Source organism: Pongo pygmaeus, chromosome 6 (assembly GCF_028885625.2).
Source record: "Pongo pygmaeus isolate AG05252 chromosome 6, NHGRI_mPonPyg2-v2.0_pri, whole genome shotgun sequence".
NCBI lineage: Eukaryota > Metazoa > Chordata > Mammalia > Primates > Hominidae > Pongo > Pongo pygmaeus.
In genome coordinates, this window is record NC_072379.2 from 156196747 (window position 1) to 156213195 (window position 16449).

The window sequence follows — 16449 nt, forward strand, 5'->3', positions numbered from 1 at the left end:
TCGCCGCCTCGGGGGCACCTTTGTCCGGCCCGGGGCGCGCATTGTCCGCACGGTGTGTACACGGGGAGGGGCGCCAGGTGCGCGGGCGGAATGTAGGGTCGGCGCGGGGCCGGGGGGCGGGCCCGGGGCCGGGGGGTCCTCAAGAAGCCTCGGCCGGGCCCGCCTCCTCCCCGAGGGTCCCCTGCGGCCGCGGATGGGGGAGCCCGGGGGCGGAGCGGGGCGCGGGGGGCGGAGCGGGTGGGGGGCGCGAACCCGGGGACCCCCGCGCTGGACAAACCCGCGGCCGCCGCCCGTTCCTGTCGGGTCCAGCTTGAGACACACCTGGCGCGTCGTAAAGTGATTTACGAAGTGAAAGTGTGAAACCAGGCCACCAGCTGGAGGCCCGGCCGGCCTTAGGAGTTTTATTAGGTGCCCTATTATGGAAAATAAACTTTAATCCCACCATAAAAACCAAATCTGAAAAACATATTTGCCCTTGTGGTCGGGAACGCCGCGGCATTCCTGGTGGAGGTCACACCTCCGACGGGATTAGTGTTATGGAGGGAGACAGCGCTCCGCAGGACTTTGATACCGGGGGGCTGGAGGGCGCCCCCTTCGCCGCCGCGCCCCACGCGGGTCCCAGCGCCCCTCCGCGCCGCACTCCCCTCCCCCGGGCGGTTCCGCCTGGCAGCCCCCCTCCAAGCCTGGGGCGCACTCGGCGCTGCCCTGCACTGGCGGTGGCGGGGGAGGGAACGGGGAGGCCGCAGGTCAGTTAACCCGGAAACCTGAGAGGTGCTGAGGAACAGGCCCGGGCGCCCCTCCGGAGCAGCTCAGCAAGGAGGGGCTGGGGTCGGAGGGGAGGAGAGGGAGAACGGAGGAAGAGGAAAAGGAAGGAAGAAAAAACAACAAAATTATTTTTACAATCATCGTGACCATTCACGTATTAGTACCGGAGGGTTAACTATATGCACTATGCAACAGATGCTAGAACTTTCTCATCTTCCCAAACTGAAACTCTGTCCCCAAGAAACACCGACTCCCCAGTACCCGCCTCCGAACCACTAGCAACCACCATTCCGCTCTCCCAGAGTTTGACTCATCTAAACTGACATTTCACACGATCTTGCGGCATTTGTCTTTTTGTTGATTTGCTGGCTTATTTATTATTATTTTTTTAGAGATAAGGTCTCACACTGGCCCAGGCTGGAGCGCAATGGTGCCCTCATAGCTCACTGCATCCTGGAGCCCCTGGGCTCAAGCCATCCTTCCGCCTGGGCTCCGCAGTAGCTGGGACGGCAGGAGGGCACCCCCACGCAGGGCCAGTGTTTGTCTTTTGTAATTGGGTATTTCACTCAGCATAAAGTCCTCAGAGTTCATGGGTGTTGTAGCACGTGACAGGATTTTCTTCTTTTTAAAGCCTGAATAGAGCTCCACCGTATGTGTGTACCACATTTTCCTCATCCATTTCTCTGTTGATGGACACGTGGTCTGCGTCCACCTCTTGGCAATTGTGAAGAGTGCTGCAATGAACTCGGGTGTGCAAATGTCTCTTTGAGATCTTTTTGTTTTTTCCAATTCTTTTGGATATATACCCAGAACTGAGACTGCTGGATCATATGGTAATTTGATTTTTGTTTTGTTTTGTTTTTTGAGCCCTGTCGCCCAGGCTGGAGTGCAATGGCCGTTCTCGGCTCACTGCAACCTTCGCCTCCAGGGTTCAAGCACTTCTCTGCCCCAGCTCCCAAGCAGCTGGTACTACAGGCGCCCGCCACCACGCCCGGCTAATTTGTTGTATTTTTAGTAGAGACGAGGTTTCACCATCTTGGCCAGGCTGGTCTTGAACTCCTGACCTCGTGATCCACCCGCCTTGGCCTCCCAAAGCTCTGGGATTACAGGCGTAAGCCACTTCGCCCAGCCTGATTTTTAATTTTTCAAGGGAAATTCTGTATTATTTTACATAATGGCTATGCCATGTTACATTCTGACCACAGCTGCAATTTCTCCACTGTCTCACCAACACTTGCTATTTTCTGTGCTTTTTGTTTGTTATATATTGGCCATCTTAACAGGTGTGAGGTGGATCTGTGGCTCTGATTTGCATTTCCCTGATGCTTATTGTTGTTGAGCATCTTTTCATATGTGTGTTGCCATTTCAAAATTTTATTTGGAGTCATATCTATTCAAGTCATTTGCCCATTTAATCTGGTTTTGTTGTAGAGTGCTTAGAGTTACATAATCTGGATATTAACCCATTCCCTGATTCGCGTTTTGCAGATGATGTCTCCCATCCCCAGGTTGCCTTTCACTCTTGTTGATCGTCCTTTGTGGCGCTTACGTTTTTCAGTTTGATGCGGTCCATTTGTCTATTTTTGCTTTGGTTGCCTTGCGTTCAGTATCAAAGAAGGAAAGTCACTGGATGGGGGAAGGGACAGGTCCACCTCCTCTCCATTCGAGCTGTTTCTTTACTCCCTGACACCAGGGATTAACCGGGGTCTCCTGGCTGCCTCTCACCTGTCAGCCGGAGCTCCAGGAGGGGCTGGAAAGGAGCCCCCTGGGCCTCCCTCTGGGGGGCGTGTGTGAACAGTTTTCTCCCGTCACAAAAAAGGCTTCCTCCACATGCGTTTGCACGCCCGGCAGAATTCGCCCACAGCAAGGCGCCCCTTTCTAAGAATGGAGGAGAACCCACATCGGAGCAAAGAAAACGGTGGCCAAGAGGTGGGGGCCTCGGTAGGGCAGGGAGGCCAGGCTGGGTTCCAGGGGACAGGGTCAGCTTTGCGTGGGGCCCCTCCATGAGGACCCAGCGCCCCGGGTCGCAGTGACGGCCGCCGCGGGGGTCTTCCCCCGCGTACCTTCGCTTCTCTTTAAGGCAGTGAGATCCACAGGCCTCCGGGACAGCTAGAGGACAGCAGAAATGTCCCGTGGGGGAAGCCTGGGCCTGTCTGAAAACACCGCCTCAGCTCCCTCCGGGGTCCCCCTGCGTAGACCTGGCTTCAGGTCCTGAGAACTGGATTCTTGAGGGCTGCAAAGACTTTCTCCCCATGCGCGGGGTCAGCTGGCGGCTCAGGTGCGATTGGAGGCCTGGGCCCCGAGGGACCACCGCCCCAGGCCGAGCCGAGTCAGCGACCCCGAGCGCGGCGCCCAGGGGTGGAGGTCGCGCCCGCAAGGCGGGCAGAGCCGGGCCTCGAGACCGTTCATTAGGCAGAATGAATTGTTCACCGTGCCCGGAGTGGATGAGGACGAGCCAGTGATTATATTTAAATTTGCTATAATTGATTTGGGGAAGAGCTACTGTGACAAGAACGAATTGATCATTAAATTTATTAGCGAGATAAATTCCGCGGCGATTGAGCGGCCTGCTGGAGGCGCAGGGGCCGGCGCAGGTCCGGGGCCTGGCTCTGCTGCAGGACGGGGGAGGGGCGGCCCTATTAACAGCGTCTTCCTTTGATGTCGCTCTTCCCCGCGTCCCAGAGGAAGCGCCTGTCCCCTGGGGGTAGAGGGACAGACCCTCCGCGGAGGCCTGGGGCACCCCAGCTCCGAGCCGAGCCGCCACTCTTCCCTGGCTGCCCAGTGTTGGTGAGGGCGCTGAGGCTGGGCCGGCTGAGCCCAAGGGGAAAATAATCCCCAGATGTGGGGCCAGCTGGGGGAGAGATTGCTGCAGGCTGAACCTCACCAATGTGTTAGAAATTAAAAAGAAATGTACGGATTGCAGATTTAAAAAAAAAAGCATCTGTCTTCCCCCCTTCCCTCTGGTTTTCCCACCCTCTTTCTCTGGGCACTCTGCCTCCTCGACCAGTGGCAAACCCTCTCCCAGTTCCTCCAAACACCTTTGGACCCCAGGCGGCGGAGGCCCGGCCCCTGCGCCAGCGCCCAGCAGCTGCTTCAGCCTGGACTCCCAGCAGCCGCGCCCCGGCCTTGGATGAGGTTGATTTTATGGAAGGGGCCCGGGGTGATAATGAGTTGCCAGAGAGGATATTAATCTCCCCGCGCCCTGAGGCAGGAGTGGCTGCGCTCGCCCCGCGGTAATCACCCAAATGAAACGCCAGGCCCTTCTGAACTCATTTTATCAGCTGGGAGGAGGGGAGGGGAGGAGGGAGGAGAAGGGCACACGCAGGTGCTGCTGAGAAAGTGACAAACAGAAGGAAGGAGGAAGGCCCGGGAGAGGGGACAGGTGCGGCGTCCCCGTCGCCCGTCTCCTCCGGGGCCAGGAGAGGCCACTGGGTCATCGATGGGGGAAGGGGGCCGGGAGTCGCGCCGGGCTGGGTGGGCCGCGGGCCTGCGCTCCTGGGCGGGCAAGAGCGCGAGCTGAGCCCGCATGTGTGAAGCACATGGCGCTGGGCCTGGCTGCGGTGATTGATGGCGCGCGCTGCAGAGGCTGATTAACCCTGAGCCGCTGCAGCCGCGGTGTGGAGCGCCGCTGCAGTCCGCCGCTGTCCTCGCGGACGTGTTTGCACAGAGCCAAGAAGACCGATCTTGGCCAGCCAAGGAAGGTTCTGCTAACAAAGAGGGCCGGGGTCGAGGAGAGAGAGAAGCACCGCGCAATTCGGTGCTTTCCGGGAAATATGCCTCAGTAGCGCCTGAGGTCGCAGGGACCCCACATGCTACTAACTCCTAGTCGTTTGAAGCTTATTTTCTGAAACGTCCAAATAGCGTATTTCCGCTTCTGGAGCGCCAGCGAAGCAAGAGCTAGCAAGGAAATAGGAAAATAAATAGAGTCCACAGCTCCGCTTCCGAGGGGCACGTGTCCCGGGACAGGTGTGCACCAGGCAGCCGGGCATGCGCTCACACCTGGACACAGGTATTTTTGCCAACACTTCACATTGCGACTCCCCAGCAGCAGGCGCGGAGGTGGTCCTGACACCCACTTGAGACTCCGATTTTCACCCTCAGCTGCCAACCGCCGAGTAGACACCCTCCCCATCATTTCTACAAGCAAACTGTAATGCCGCGGGCATAATCCCCCAAAACGCGTGCACGCTGACGCAGTACAAAACCAGTTTATTTTACATTCCATCGTGGGCGATGGGAGAAGCTAAATAATAATTTAGCATGCATACGTAGACATTTCTTTTTATATATAAATACAATATACAAAAATAAAGACAGTACAGTTTTGAGATTTCCAGCAGTTTGAACGCTCGTGACATAATCCCCCCGACCCCAGAGACGTAAGCATAAACCCTTTTTTCTTTTTCCAAATACTCTGCAGAATGGCGGCTCCAGAGGCGGTTTCAAGTTTCAGAAGTCAGGTAACACTGTGGGTTTCCGCCTTCTCGGACGCAGGGAAAGGGGAGATGGGAGGCTTCCCCTTGCGGGGAGTGGGTCGGTTCTTCTCACACGCACTCGCGCCTCCCCCAACACCAACCAAAATTAATTTTAAAAGAACCAGAGTTCAAGTTTCAGCCCCCTGGGTCTCCCTCTCGCTGTTTCTTGAAGAGCAGGTGAGGCGCCCTTGCTTAAAAGGGAAGCGCCCAGGACCAGAGGCCGCGGCCGAATCCCTCCAGCCCCGGCCTGGGCGAGGGGTCCATGGGGCGGCGGCAGAGCCTGCTCTCAGAAGAGAGAAGGGAGAAGCCGCCGGCCGGGGCGCTCCGTGCGCGCCGCACCTGCTGGGCCGCGGGGCTCCTACTGGGGCGCGGGCTGGTGGCCGGGCCGCGGGGGCGGCGAGTCGTCCTCCGAGGAGCAGTCGGAGGAGGCGGCGTGGACGCTGGCGCCGTTGCTGTAGGGGAAATGGTCCTCGTCGTCCTCGTCCTCGTCCTCCTCGGGGTCACTGTCCCTCAAGTCCCGCAGGCGGCGTTCGCTGCCCTTGTTGCCGGGCGCGGGCGGCCCCAGCAGCTCCTCCGCGCCCGGCTCCTCCGCGCCTCCCTTCCCCGAGCCCCCGCCGCCGCCCTTCTGTTTCTCCGCTTCCTGCGCCGCCTGCTCTTTGGCCTTTTTGCTGCGTTTCCATTTCATCCGCCGGTTCTGGAACCAAATCTTCACCTGCGGGCACAAGCGGGCGTGAGAAACCGGCCACCGCCACCCCAGGGCTTCCTGTCCCCGGAGTCCCCCGGCCGCGCGCGCCCGGGCCCCAGCGGGTCGGCCCTGGAATGGCCTCAGGGTGAGACGACTTAGAAGCGGAATGGGGAGGGGGCTCGTAGCTTCCTCCTCCCCCCGACCCCCAACTCAGCAGCAAACCCCAGAGCTGGGCTGCAGCTCCGTGGGAGCTAGGACTATGTCCCCAACGACCCAGGCCGGGTACTTTTCTACCCGCGCCCTCCGTCTGCGGAGGAAGGGTCAGGGCAGCTGGCTGCGTAGCGGTAAATCTCAGGATGTTCCCTCCTCTCTTTCTGGAACAAAATTTCTCGAATGCGGCCTGGGGATCACCTTCTTCAGAATGAAAAGAGGGGTGGTTAAGTGCTGATTCTTGGGCCCCACCCGAAGCTACTGAATCGGCGCTCTGGGCTCCTTAGATGAACCCGTGCGCCCGCCGTCTGAAGCGTCGAGGCGCAGCGCCAGATGCCTCAGACCAACCGTGGGTCACAAGTGCAAAGGTAACAGTGTCCCCTGGGAGGCCGGGATGCGTCGGGGGCGGGGAGGGCGCGCACCTGGGTCTCGGTGAGCATGAGCGAGGTGGCCACCTCGAAGCGCTTGGGCCGCGACAGGTACTTGTTGAGCTTGAACTGGTGCTCCAGCTCCAGCAGCTGCTGGCTGGTGAAGGCGGTGCGCGGCCGGCGGCACTTCCCCAGGAGGTTCGACTGCGCCTGGGCTGGGGACCAAAGGGCAGTGAGGCCCGCAGCCGGCTCCGGTCCTCGCCCCAGCCCCTCCCGTTGCTGCTGGTACCACTAGCCCCAAGGCCCCAGGGCCAAGGCCTGGCCCTGCAGAGGGCGGGGCTGTTCCCTCACTATCAGCGCCCTCTCCCCAAGGAACGCGGACTCAGGACCACCAAGTGGAAATGGGTAGTTGGGAGACGTCTCAGTGTCCCTGTTAAACAGGGCCCATCGCAGGAGGCTTCCTCTCCACAGGAGCCGGCTTTGGTAGCAGTGGATTGACCCAGAGGCAAGAGGAGAAGTGAGGCCAGTCCGGGGCCAGGAAGGGAGGTTCCGGGAAGCCCAGAGTTCAAGGCTGCAGTGAGCGAGACTGCACCCCTGCAATGCACCATGGGCGACACAGCAAGACCCCATCTCTCAATAAATAAAAAATAAATAAAATAAAGGAGCAGTGAGTGGTGAGAACCAAATCTCCCCCCCTCTCCTCACTGCGCCTTCCTAGAGATTCAGGCTCAGATCCAAACAGGTCTGGGAAGAGCTGGTCCTGCTGTTCCAGGTCTCCCTGCACTGCCTCCTTAAGACAGAAAAGGAGGAGGAGGAGAAAAAGAAGAGGAAGGAAGGGAGAGAGGGAAAGAGGGAGGGAGGAAAGAAAGAAGGAAGGAAGGAAGGGAGGGAGGAAGGGAAGGGAGAGAGGACGGGTGGAACAGGACCAAACCCAGGGTCCAAGTCTGTGTATTCATCAGGGACCCTCCCACCTTTCAAATGTTTTTCTTGGCATGCCCCCTCCTCAGGGTGCGGGCAGCAGGGGCAAGGCCTGGGGAGACTAGAAGTCTTTTCAGGACAATTCTCATTACGCAAATTACAGGCAGAGGCGCAGGCAGGATCCGGTTCTCTGTGTGTTTGAGGAGGCCTGCCCGGCTTTATTTACATAATTTCGCACGGTTACATCACAGAGAATTTTATGACCTCAAAACGAGACTTCCCTTGATTTCCCAGGAGCCTGACAAGTGTTGGACAATAAAAGAAAGAAAGCAAAGGAAAGAAAGGAGGCCAGCCCCAGGCCTGGATGAGCTCAGGTCCCCCGGGATGGGCAATTTGCTTTAGAGGATGGCCCACGCCCCCTGCTTTAGTCAAACAAGGCCCCGAATTCCCAACTTGACAATACATTAGAACTTTAATTAAAACACTGGCTCCGGAGGGACCATTTGGGAAATGCCATCCAACGGGCAGAGACAACCAATTAAAGAAACCAAACAGGTTTTCCCCGTGACCAGCGAGGAGGACTTCTCAGAACACATTCCACTGTCTTTGGCGCGGTTATGCCTGCCCTTTTGGATTGCCAGGTGCAGATTCCTCTTCTGAACTTAAAGCTGGCTGTGTTTAAAATTTGGCCAACTCTAGATCAACATTTGGAATCAGAAATAGGCAAGGTGTCTCACTTTAATAAATTTTCTGAGTGACCTTGGGCTCCACGAAGCTCCAGAAAGCGCCCCTAGGAGGCCGAGGACCACGGGCCCCTGGGCTGGCCAGCCCCCTCCGTGGGTGACTTAGCGTCCTTGGCTCTAGGAAATGCAGGTCATATTGGTGGCTTTCTATCAGAAGGGCTGGGCCCTAGGTCGGCAGCCAGGCCCAGGAGGGCACCCTGGGTTTAAGCCCAGGCTGGCAGGGGATTCGCGGACGCAGACGTGTCTGAGGTAAGGGGCAGCTTTCCCTCTTCCAGCCAGAGTCAGTAGGGCTGACTCTCCCAGGTGAAGGATGGGTGGCCACTGGGGCCTTCTTGGAGCTGAGCTAGGAAAGCCTGGGGCGGCTGTGGGCAAACAGCGTTCTGCAGGGATTTTTCTCACCCCCTTGTGACTTCTCCAGTCTCTGGGGTCCTAGATTTTCTCTGTTTAGTCACAACCACGGCTTCCAGCAAAGGAATCTGAATTCTGGAGTGTTTATTTCTGTTTTCTTTTTTGCTTTTCCCCTGCTCTGCCTGCATCTCCCCAGTCTAAACAAATCCACTCAGACAGAAACAATGGGGTCTCTTTGTTTGGGTGTTCGGCGGCTGAAAGCGTTGAGCCATATACATCTGCTCGGCCCGACTCAAAAGTAGCTGACCCCGATGGGGCGAGCGGGGAGAGCCAGAACCCCAGAGCCCCAGCCCGGAGAGTCCGCGTGTGCCAGGAAAGCCTGAGGGGCCCAGGCCTCTGGCGAAGTGTCCCGCCCGGATGGAGAGGAAGCTGTCCGAAGCCCAGCGGCTCTGGGGTCGGGGGAACAGGGGCTCCCTCGGCCCCACCTTGGAGGGGCATTCGTTACTTTGTTGGGCGCCCGGGATTCCAGGCCAGGCACCTACTGTTTAGAGTCCCCCCATAGCTGGGTCAAGCCAGGCCACCTGCCTCGGCCATCGCACCCCGGATCCAACGCCCTTCCAGAGGAGGGCAGCGCCCTGGTAAGAGCCGGGGGTTCCCTGGGCCTTGGCCTTGCCTCCCCGGGCCTCCGAAGCCCATTTCTCTTGTTTGCTGCTCCTGAAGCACTCCCTCTCCCTGGAGGGGCCGCGGGTCTCTCTAACGCCCCAATGGGGGACCCGGCCCAAGTTCCTTTCTCCGGTGATAAGCCCTGACCCCCATTCCCGGGCCTGCCTAATTCAGGGCGCTGTCGGCTCGCCTTCCCCCGGCGACTTCCTTCTCCTGCAGCCTTCAGGTTAATCATTAGATCTCAGTCTCACACCTCCAACTGCCCCTTCCCGTTAAGAGAGGAAGAGAAGGCAAGGCCTGCGCATGGCCATTTTAATAATTCGCTGCCCGTCTCTCGCCTGGGGGTCCGGGCGAGTCCTCCCAGGCCCCGGGCAGAGCCGAGGCGGCTTCGCAGCTCTTCCCCCGCTCGCTGGGAGCCAAGCGCAGAGAGGAGCAGGCGGTGCCGGGTGGAGGATGCGCGAGGCCCTCCCGCCACGCGCATCCACGGGGGCCGCCGGGTACTCACAGTTGAAGTCGGGCATCTTAGGCAGGATCATGCCCGCGGTGGACGCGCGCAGCCACTGGTCCAGCTGGAAGGTGCCGGCGCCCAGCTTGATGGGGTCGGCGGGGTGCGCAGGGTGCGCCCCTTGCACCTGCGGGTACGAGTAGGAGAGCGCCGGGTGCTGGCCCGCCAGCGCAGCCGCCGCCGCCGCCGCGGAGTAGCCGTAGACCGGGTGGCCGTAGAGCGCCGCCTGCGCTGGGAGGCCCGCGCCGCCCTGCGCGCCCCCCGGGTGCAGCCCCAGCGCCAGGCCCCCAGCGGCCGCGGCGGCGGCGGCGGCGGCGGCGGCGGCAGCGGCCGCTGCGCCCGGATGCGCGTGGTGGTGGGGCCCCCCGTGCCCGCCGCCCGTGCCGCCGCCGCCGCCGCCGCCCGCGCCCAGGAAGCCCGGCTTGGGCAGCAGCGCGCAGTGTGCGGCCAGCAGGCGCGGCGGCGACGGGCTCTCGGCGCGCAGGCGGTCGGCGGGCGCAGCCGGCGGCTCCGAGGACGCGGGGCTGCAGCTGCCGCTAGTCCCGCCGCTCGCCCCGCCGCCGCCGCCGCCACCTCCGGTGCCAGATGCGGCGGCGGCGAGCGACGTGACCAAGGCCAGCGGCGCGCTCTGCGCAGAGGCGGCTCGCGGGGTGTCCACCGCCAGCAGGGCGTCGATGCGGAAATTTTTGGATTTTTCCATCGGCTCGTTTGGGGCTGGCGCTCAGGGCCCGGTGGCGGGCGACGCGGCCGTGTGCGGGCTCGCGGAGTCAGTGCGTGCGGTGCAAGCCCGGGGGCTCGGTATTGTTATGGTGGTTATTTGCCAATAATCAAAGTCGCCGCCGGAAACTCAGCCGAGGGTGACCATGGTCCCGGCGCCTCCTCCGTGCGGGCCCCGCCCCGGGCCGCGCTAGCACAAACTCCCACGCGAGTGCTTCCCCGCGTCTGGGCCGGGGAGCCCGGTTCTCTGCGCTCCAGCCCTCAGGCGACCGCGCCGAGGCCGCTGGCGCCGTGGTGGGGACCCGCGCCCCTCCGCGCACTTGAAGCTCAGCGCGGCTTCCGATTGGCGCGCGCAGCGGGGGCCCGGGGAGGGCCGCGGGCTCCGCCATTGGCCAAGGGGTGCACCTGTCACCGTCCCGACCGCCCGCCGCCCCGCCCCCGCGCCGCGAGGTCCTAAGCAGCCCGGACTGTTGCGCGGCGCTGGCGGGCGGGGACACCGCCGGGGAGTGGATACTCCGAGGCTCAACCTGGGGCCTCTGCCCGCCCTCCGCTGGGTGCAGAGGCGGACAGCTGGCACTGGCAACCCCCGGGCCCCTGGAGAGCCCCGCGGCGGCCCAAGACCCGCTCCCAAGACACCTGGCCCCCTCCGGACTTGGTTGGTCCCCGGAGCCAGCTGCGCGCGTCCTCTCTGGCCTCCTTGTCGGCGCTGGAGTGGGTCCACGTCTGCCTTGCGGAGCGCGGTGGTTCCACGCTTCTGAGCGCCCACGCTGCGCAGACCTGGCTGCTCTGCGAGGCGACGGCAGCGCACTGAAGACTGTGGTGTTTCCCAAGCCCTCCCTGCTCCCGGGTCTCCAGGGCGCAGCAGGGGAGGGTTTTGTCCCGGTGACCAAAGCTCTGCAGGTCGAACCTTATGTGCTCTGGAAAGGCCCTGCATTTTCAGGTGTGTGTGCGGGGGCGTGGGGGTGTAAACGCGCATGTGAGTGTGAGTTTGGCCTCCACGAATCCTCTCTGGGAGCCCCTGCCCCAGTCAAGGCGGAGACGGTAGATCTGGGCGCTCTGGCCTGCAGAACCCAAGTCGGCTTGCAGACGTCGCCCACGTGCCTGCTCAGTGGAGCGGGTCCTCGGTGACAAAGCTCTTCCTCGCTGCCGAGGGATGCCCGTGGGCTTGCGGGAGTCGAGGCCCACACACCTCGGCCCTGAAAAGCCCGTAGGGCCCGGCATCCTTCGGAAGCCCTGCCGCTGCGACCCCCGGCCAGTCCCCGAGCAGGAGCGGGGAAAGGCTATCTCTCTCGTGCTGCCGGGGCCTCCTGGGAAGTGGAGAGGAAAGGGCTTCCCGTGAGTGAGCGAGGCACGGAGTGAGCATCCAGGTCTCACCCCCTCCCCCACACGCACACTTCAAATATTTACAGTAAAACCACTTCCAAGGGCGTTTTTGAAGCTGAAAGAATCAACACAGGGGTCGGGAAGTCAAGCGGCATCAACACCAGGCTTTGTCAATAGCGCCATTAGACCTAGTTATCTTCCCCAGCAAGCGTGAGAACCAGGAGGGAGTTCCAGGTTCCAGGGCTTCCTATGCAGGTGAGAGGTGAATAAAGGACCGGAAGGGGCTGTGGAGAGGGGAGAGAGCCAAAGAGAAACTCAGTGCCAGGTAAACTTCAAAATTAGCAGGCCAGGTTGCTATAAGAGGGATTTTTAAAAAGGCAAATATAGAGACCTTGCCACTTCTCCTCAAAGGCTTTTTACCTAGGCGAGAGTTGATGACAGTGACTCTGTTGGCATGAGTGGTATCGTTTTCATTATAACAGGGTAGTTCCCAGATGCGCAGGACTGGTTGGAAGGTGAGGAGGATGGCAATGGATGAGTAACAGCAACTTGGAGTAAATGTGATCTGGCTTTGCGGAGCCGACCACTGGTAAAAAGAAATCCCAAGCATTCACATGGAGTTTGTCGTGCCTTTAGATGTCTCTGGGGTGACAAAAATGCAGTTCTGCCTCTAACTGGAGAGAGGGAAACACTTGCATTTCTTGAACACCTACTATGCACTATGAGCTTTCTACAATTCTTATCCTTAATCTTCACTGTGACACTAGAAGGAAGATTTTTATCATCTCCATTTTCTTTTCTTTTCTTTCTTTCTTTTTTTTTTTTGTATTTTTAGTGGAGATGGGGTTTCACCATGTTGGTCAGGCTGGTCTCGAACTCCCGACTTCAGGTGATCCACCCAGTTCGGCCTCCCAAAGTGGTGGGATTACAGGCATGAGCGACTGCGCCCGGCCTATCATCTCCATTTTCTAGAGTACAAGTTCAGAGAGTTTGGGATCCTTGTTCCCAGCAGACAGTTTGGCCTTAGAGCTGGGAGTGGGACCTGGTCTGATTGCAGAGGCCACACTGTTCCCACCCTGCTGCCCTCAAAGCTCTCAGGTACACCTAAGCCCTGAGTCCCCATCCCATCTGTTCCTTTTTGGGGAGGGAAGGATTGTAAAGGAGACCAGAGATTCTTAGCCACCTGTCCCAGGCAGGAAGCCCTGGCTGTGACTCTGCCTCCCCAGGGTAGAGAACACAGCCTTGGCCTCCTCCTCCTCCAGGGGTTTGGCGCCAAGACTGACTTGCCTTTCTCTTCTCATCACCCCCATCCGCTGGGGGCAGATTTCTTGGTCCTGAGGTCAATGATTTAGGAAGCTGGGGGAAGGGAGTGGCTGCAGAAGAAATCTCTCAGGATGGACCTTGGAGAAGATGCTGTTCCTCTCTCCAACCAAAAATACACACTGCCAGGGTGATTTTAGTTGGTGATGGGGTGTGTAGTCTAGACTCATGACATCAGCCATCTCCGTCAACAAAATCACAGTTGGTGTTTTCTGGCTTTTTTTTTTTAACTCCTAGAGGAATTAATTTCACCCCTTTTTGTTCTGCAATAACCATGGTCCAAAACCCCTTCACACCCTGTCTCATGTTTCTATTCTGCCTGAGACCTGCTGAGGACACCTCCCTGAAAACACAGACAGGACAACATGTGTGCAGGTCCTTCAGGTTTCTGTACCACCTGTGGGGCTGTGCAAGGCTGTCCGAGGAGGCCTAGCATAGCAGCCCTGCGTCCTGTCCGGACCGCCCCTCTCGCTGAGGTGCCATTTCAGGAGTCTGAAGCTCCTTATCTTGATGGATTTGTTTCTTTGTCTACAGAAGCAGGAGTTGGACCAAATGGACTCTAAGGAGCCACAGGGCCTTAACATGATCAGATGTTCTGCTTATATTTAAGAATGCGTTAATATAAAAATGAGGTTCTCTGTAAAGCTGCATGGAGAGAGGCAGGTGTGGGGGAGAGAGGGAGCTATCTGGGAAGTGTGGATCTTTGTGTGGTTTACAATGTGTGAGGCGGAGCCTGCTGGGTCTCTTCCTGTTCCCAGTATCTGTATTGATCCAGCCCAGCTGGCTTTGGGGCAGTCTGGAGCTGGGCTTGGGTCTTGGGAAGGGCCACAAAGAGAGATCAAAGGTCTGATCCTAGTAGTGCTACCAAACCTGAGTCTCCAGGTGAGTTTTCTCTCCAGCGGCCCCAGGGACAGAAGTCAGCCCTGGAGAGTTCTCCCTAGAGCTCTTGGTTTAAGACAGGCAGAGAGGGCCTGGTGCACCCTAATCGGCTGGCTCCCACCACAGCTCCTCCCTGCCCAACGCGGGTGCCTGCTTTCTACAGGCCTCTTGTTAAAGAACTGAAGAGTTCCTGCAGCTGCCCTTCCTTCCACTACTTGGGAAGGAGATGGTGATTTCTACAAACCATCACAAAAGAAAACGCCGTTGTAGTCTGTGTGTATTTACATCTGGACTTACACACACAACTGGGAACCCGTGAGGACTGAGGAAAAAACCTGTACATTCACATATTCACAAGATGCGAGGCAGGTATCATGGTATCATGCATTTATTTATCATTTAGATAAATTCCATTTCCATGTGAAATGGAGCAGTTGCCTGGAAGGGCACTGGGTGGCTGAAGCAGGGGGCAGATCTTGCGTTTCCAAAACTGAAGCCCAGGGCCAACAGAGAGGACTTGGCTGCAGAGGAGCCCGGGCACATTAGTCCTGTCCTGCTGAAGCCATGTGGTCTTCGGGGACTCACGCAGTTCCGTTTCAGTGTAAACTGTCAAGGCTTTCTTCAGGAAACAGGCATGAAGATGCTGTGTAACTGGCCGGAGGGACCTAAGCACAAGTTTGAGATGGGACTTGTCCCTGGCGCAGGAAGTAGCTTAGTTAGGCTGGAGTGGGAGCCCGGAGGGTCAGAGCAGGAACTGCTGGGAGATGCTCCTACCTCCTTCCTGGAGCTCAGAGGGAAGGAGGATCTGCGGAGAGGGCCCAGGCTCACCGGAGCTGGGAGCATCTGCTCAGGTCCCCCCACCAACCCCAGCCCCTTCAGAGCCATGGGGACCAAAGGCATCAAGTCATTAGTGCTGTCCTTTGATCTGCTGACCCTGGGAGCTGGGCCTTAAAGGAGTCTGGAAAGGGTGGGCTCAGGATTAGCAACCCAAAGACCTGCAGCTCAAACCGTCAAACCAAGGCAGGGCCTGAGGTGGGCCCAGGTCTGCTGTGTGCTCCGCTCTATGGGTTTTCTCCCTCAGCCCCTCCTCCTCAGCCTCTCCCTGCAACCTGGATTTCCTGCTGCCATTTTAGAGGGCACCCTCACCCCGACTCTTCTCTCATGGCCAGCACCACCCAGGCTGCACTGGCAATGTGAGCCCCCCCAGAACACCCTGAGTCACTGGCTTGACCCTCTCCTGTGACCCGGCTGCAAACAACCAGCCCCTACCAGGTGGCTTGGCGAGAAGTTAGGGAGATGCCACAGATTTAAATTAGTCAAATTCAGTGACCAGGGGCCTTCTATTTTTGGAAATTTCCTCCAGAGACAAAAATCTCTGCTTCCTTCCAGACCTTGGGCAGCCTCCCAGCTTCCCCAGACCCTGAAGGGAAGGGACAGGCCTGGCCCACGTCTCCTTCTCACACAAGGTGAAATCCTTTCCAGCCTCTTCGAAGCTTCTTGTGTCATAAAGAGAAACAAACCTTGGGAGGGAAGGGAGGCTCCTTTGAGCCCCTTTCATTGTTTTGAGGGAATAACAACCCTCCACAGAAATGAAAGCCTTCTCTGGAGTCTTTTTTTCTTTACTACAAACATTTTATTTTGTTTTATTTTATTCCAGATTCACGCAGGGCCCTCTGCAGACTGTTGGCAGAAACAAGGTAGCCACCAAACACATGCATAAGCTGGACTTTTCCCAGAATGCTGCAGCAGAACTACCCTCCAGATAGACACCAGCCTGCAGGCCACAGTGCTACGTGAGTCTTGCAAAGAGGAGATCTTTACGGCAAGGCTGAGAGCACTGCCTGCATGCTTTACCAGAGCCCAGCCTCCAGCCTCCATGGAAAATGTGTTTTGGAATCAACACTCTTTCCAAAGGCTCCACACTGCTCTCTGGTGGCATGGGCCTGGGCGCCCAGGCACCCCTTTAGAACCCACCTGTTCCCCCCACCCACCCTAGCGGGAGGAGGAGAGAGTTACACTGACAGATACCGGCAGCTCTGCAACCCGGGAACAAGGCAGACAACATACAACTCGACAGAGTCAAAGAAGGTGGCATCCATTGTGCCTGGATGGTAACTACTGCCCTGCGGGCTGCTGGGTGGGTGAAACACACAGGGAAGAAGCACAAATACACACACAGATGTGGCTCAGGGACATTTGAATGCTTCAGTGTGTGAATTTTTTAGCGCGTTCTGACTCGAAATTATGGCTGAATAGTGGCGCACTAATGTCCAAGTCCATGTTCGATAATGGCAGGATGTCTGCGCTAATTGGTCTATTTAGTAGTTGCTGAGGTGGCAAAAGCTGCAGCTGCTGGCGGCTGAAAAAGAGAGAGAGAGAGAGAGAGAGAGAGAGAGAGAGAGAGAGAGAGAGAGAGAGACCTCCTCTTAGGCCACTTCCCAGAGCTGTGGCAGTGGGGGAGGGAGGATTCCCTAGGATGGGCTAGTGGTGTCTGTGGTCCAGTTCTCCTCTTGCAACCCTGCCTAAGCCT

The 16449-nt window shown here is 58.5% G+C and overlaps 1 protein-coding gene and 1 long non-coding RNA gene across 2 annotated transcripts; one reads left to right on the forward strand and one right to left on the reverse strand.

Annotated features, from left to right (window-relative positions):
- Nucleotides 1–5103: 5103 nt before the first annotated feature.
- MNX1 (motor neuron and pancreas homeobox 1) lies at nt 5104–10406 on the reverse strand. Its single transcript, XM_054495356.2, has 3 exons — nt 9681–10406; nt 6558–6718; nt 5104–5952 (listed from the first exon to the last, which is right to left on the reverse strand). Exons 1-3 carry the CDS (start codon nt 10378–10380, stop codon nt 5599–5601), a joined length of 1215 nt encoding a protein of 404 aa, XP_054351331.1. The 5' UTR covers nt 10381–10406; the 3' UTR covers nt 5104–5598.
- A 162-nt stretch (nt 10407–10568) lies between these two features.
- On the forward strand, nt 10569–16112 carry LOC134739837 (uncharacterized). The gene is made up of 3 exons (XR_010126865.1): nt 10569–11337; nt 14083–14288; nt 15577–16112. It is a non-coding gene; the product is annotated as an uncharacterized LOC134739837 (long non-coding RNA).
- Nucleotides 16113–16449: the final 337 nt, after the last annotated feature.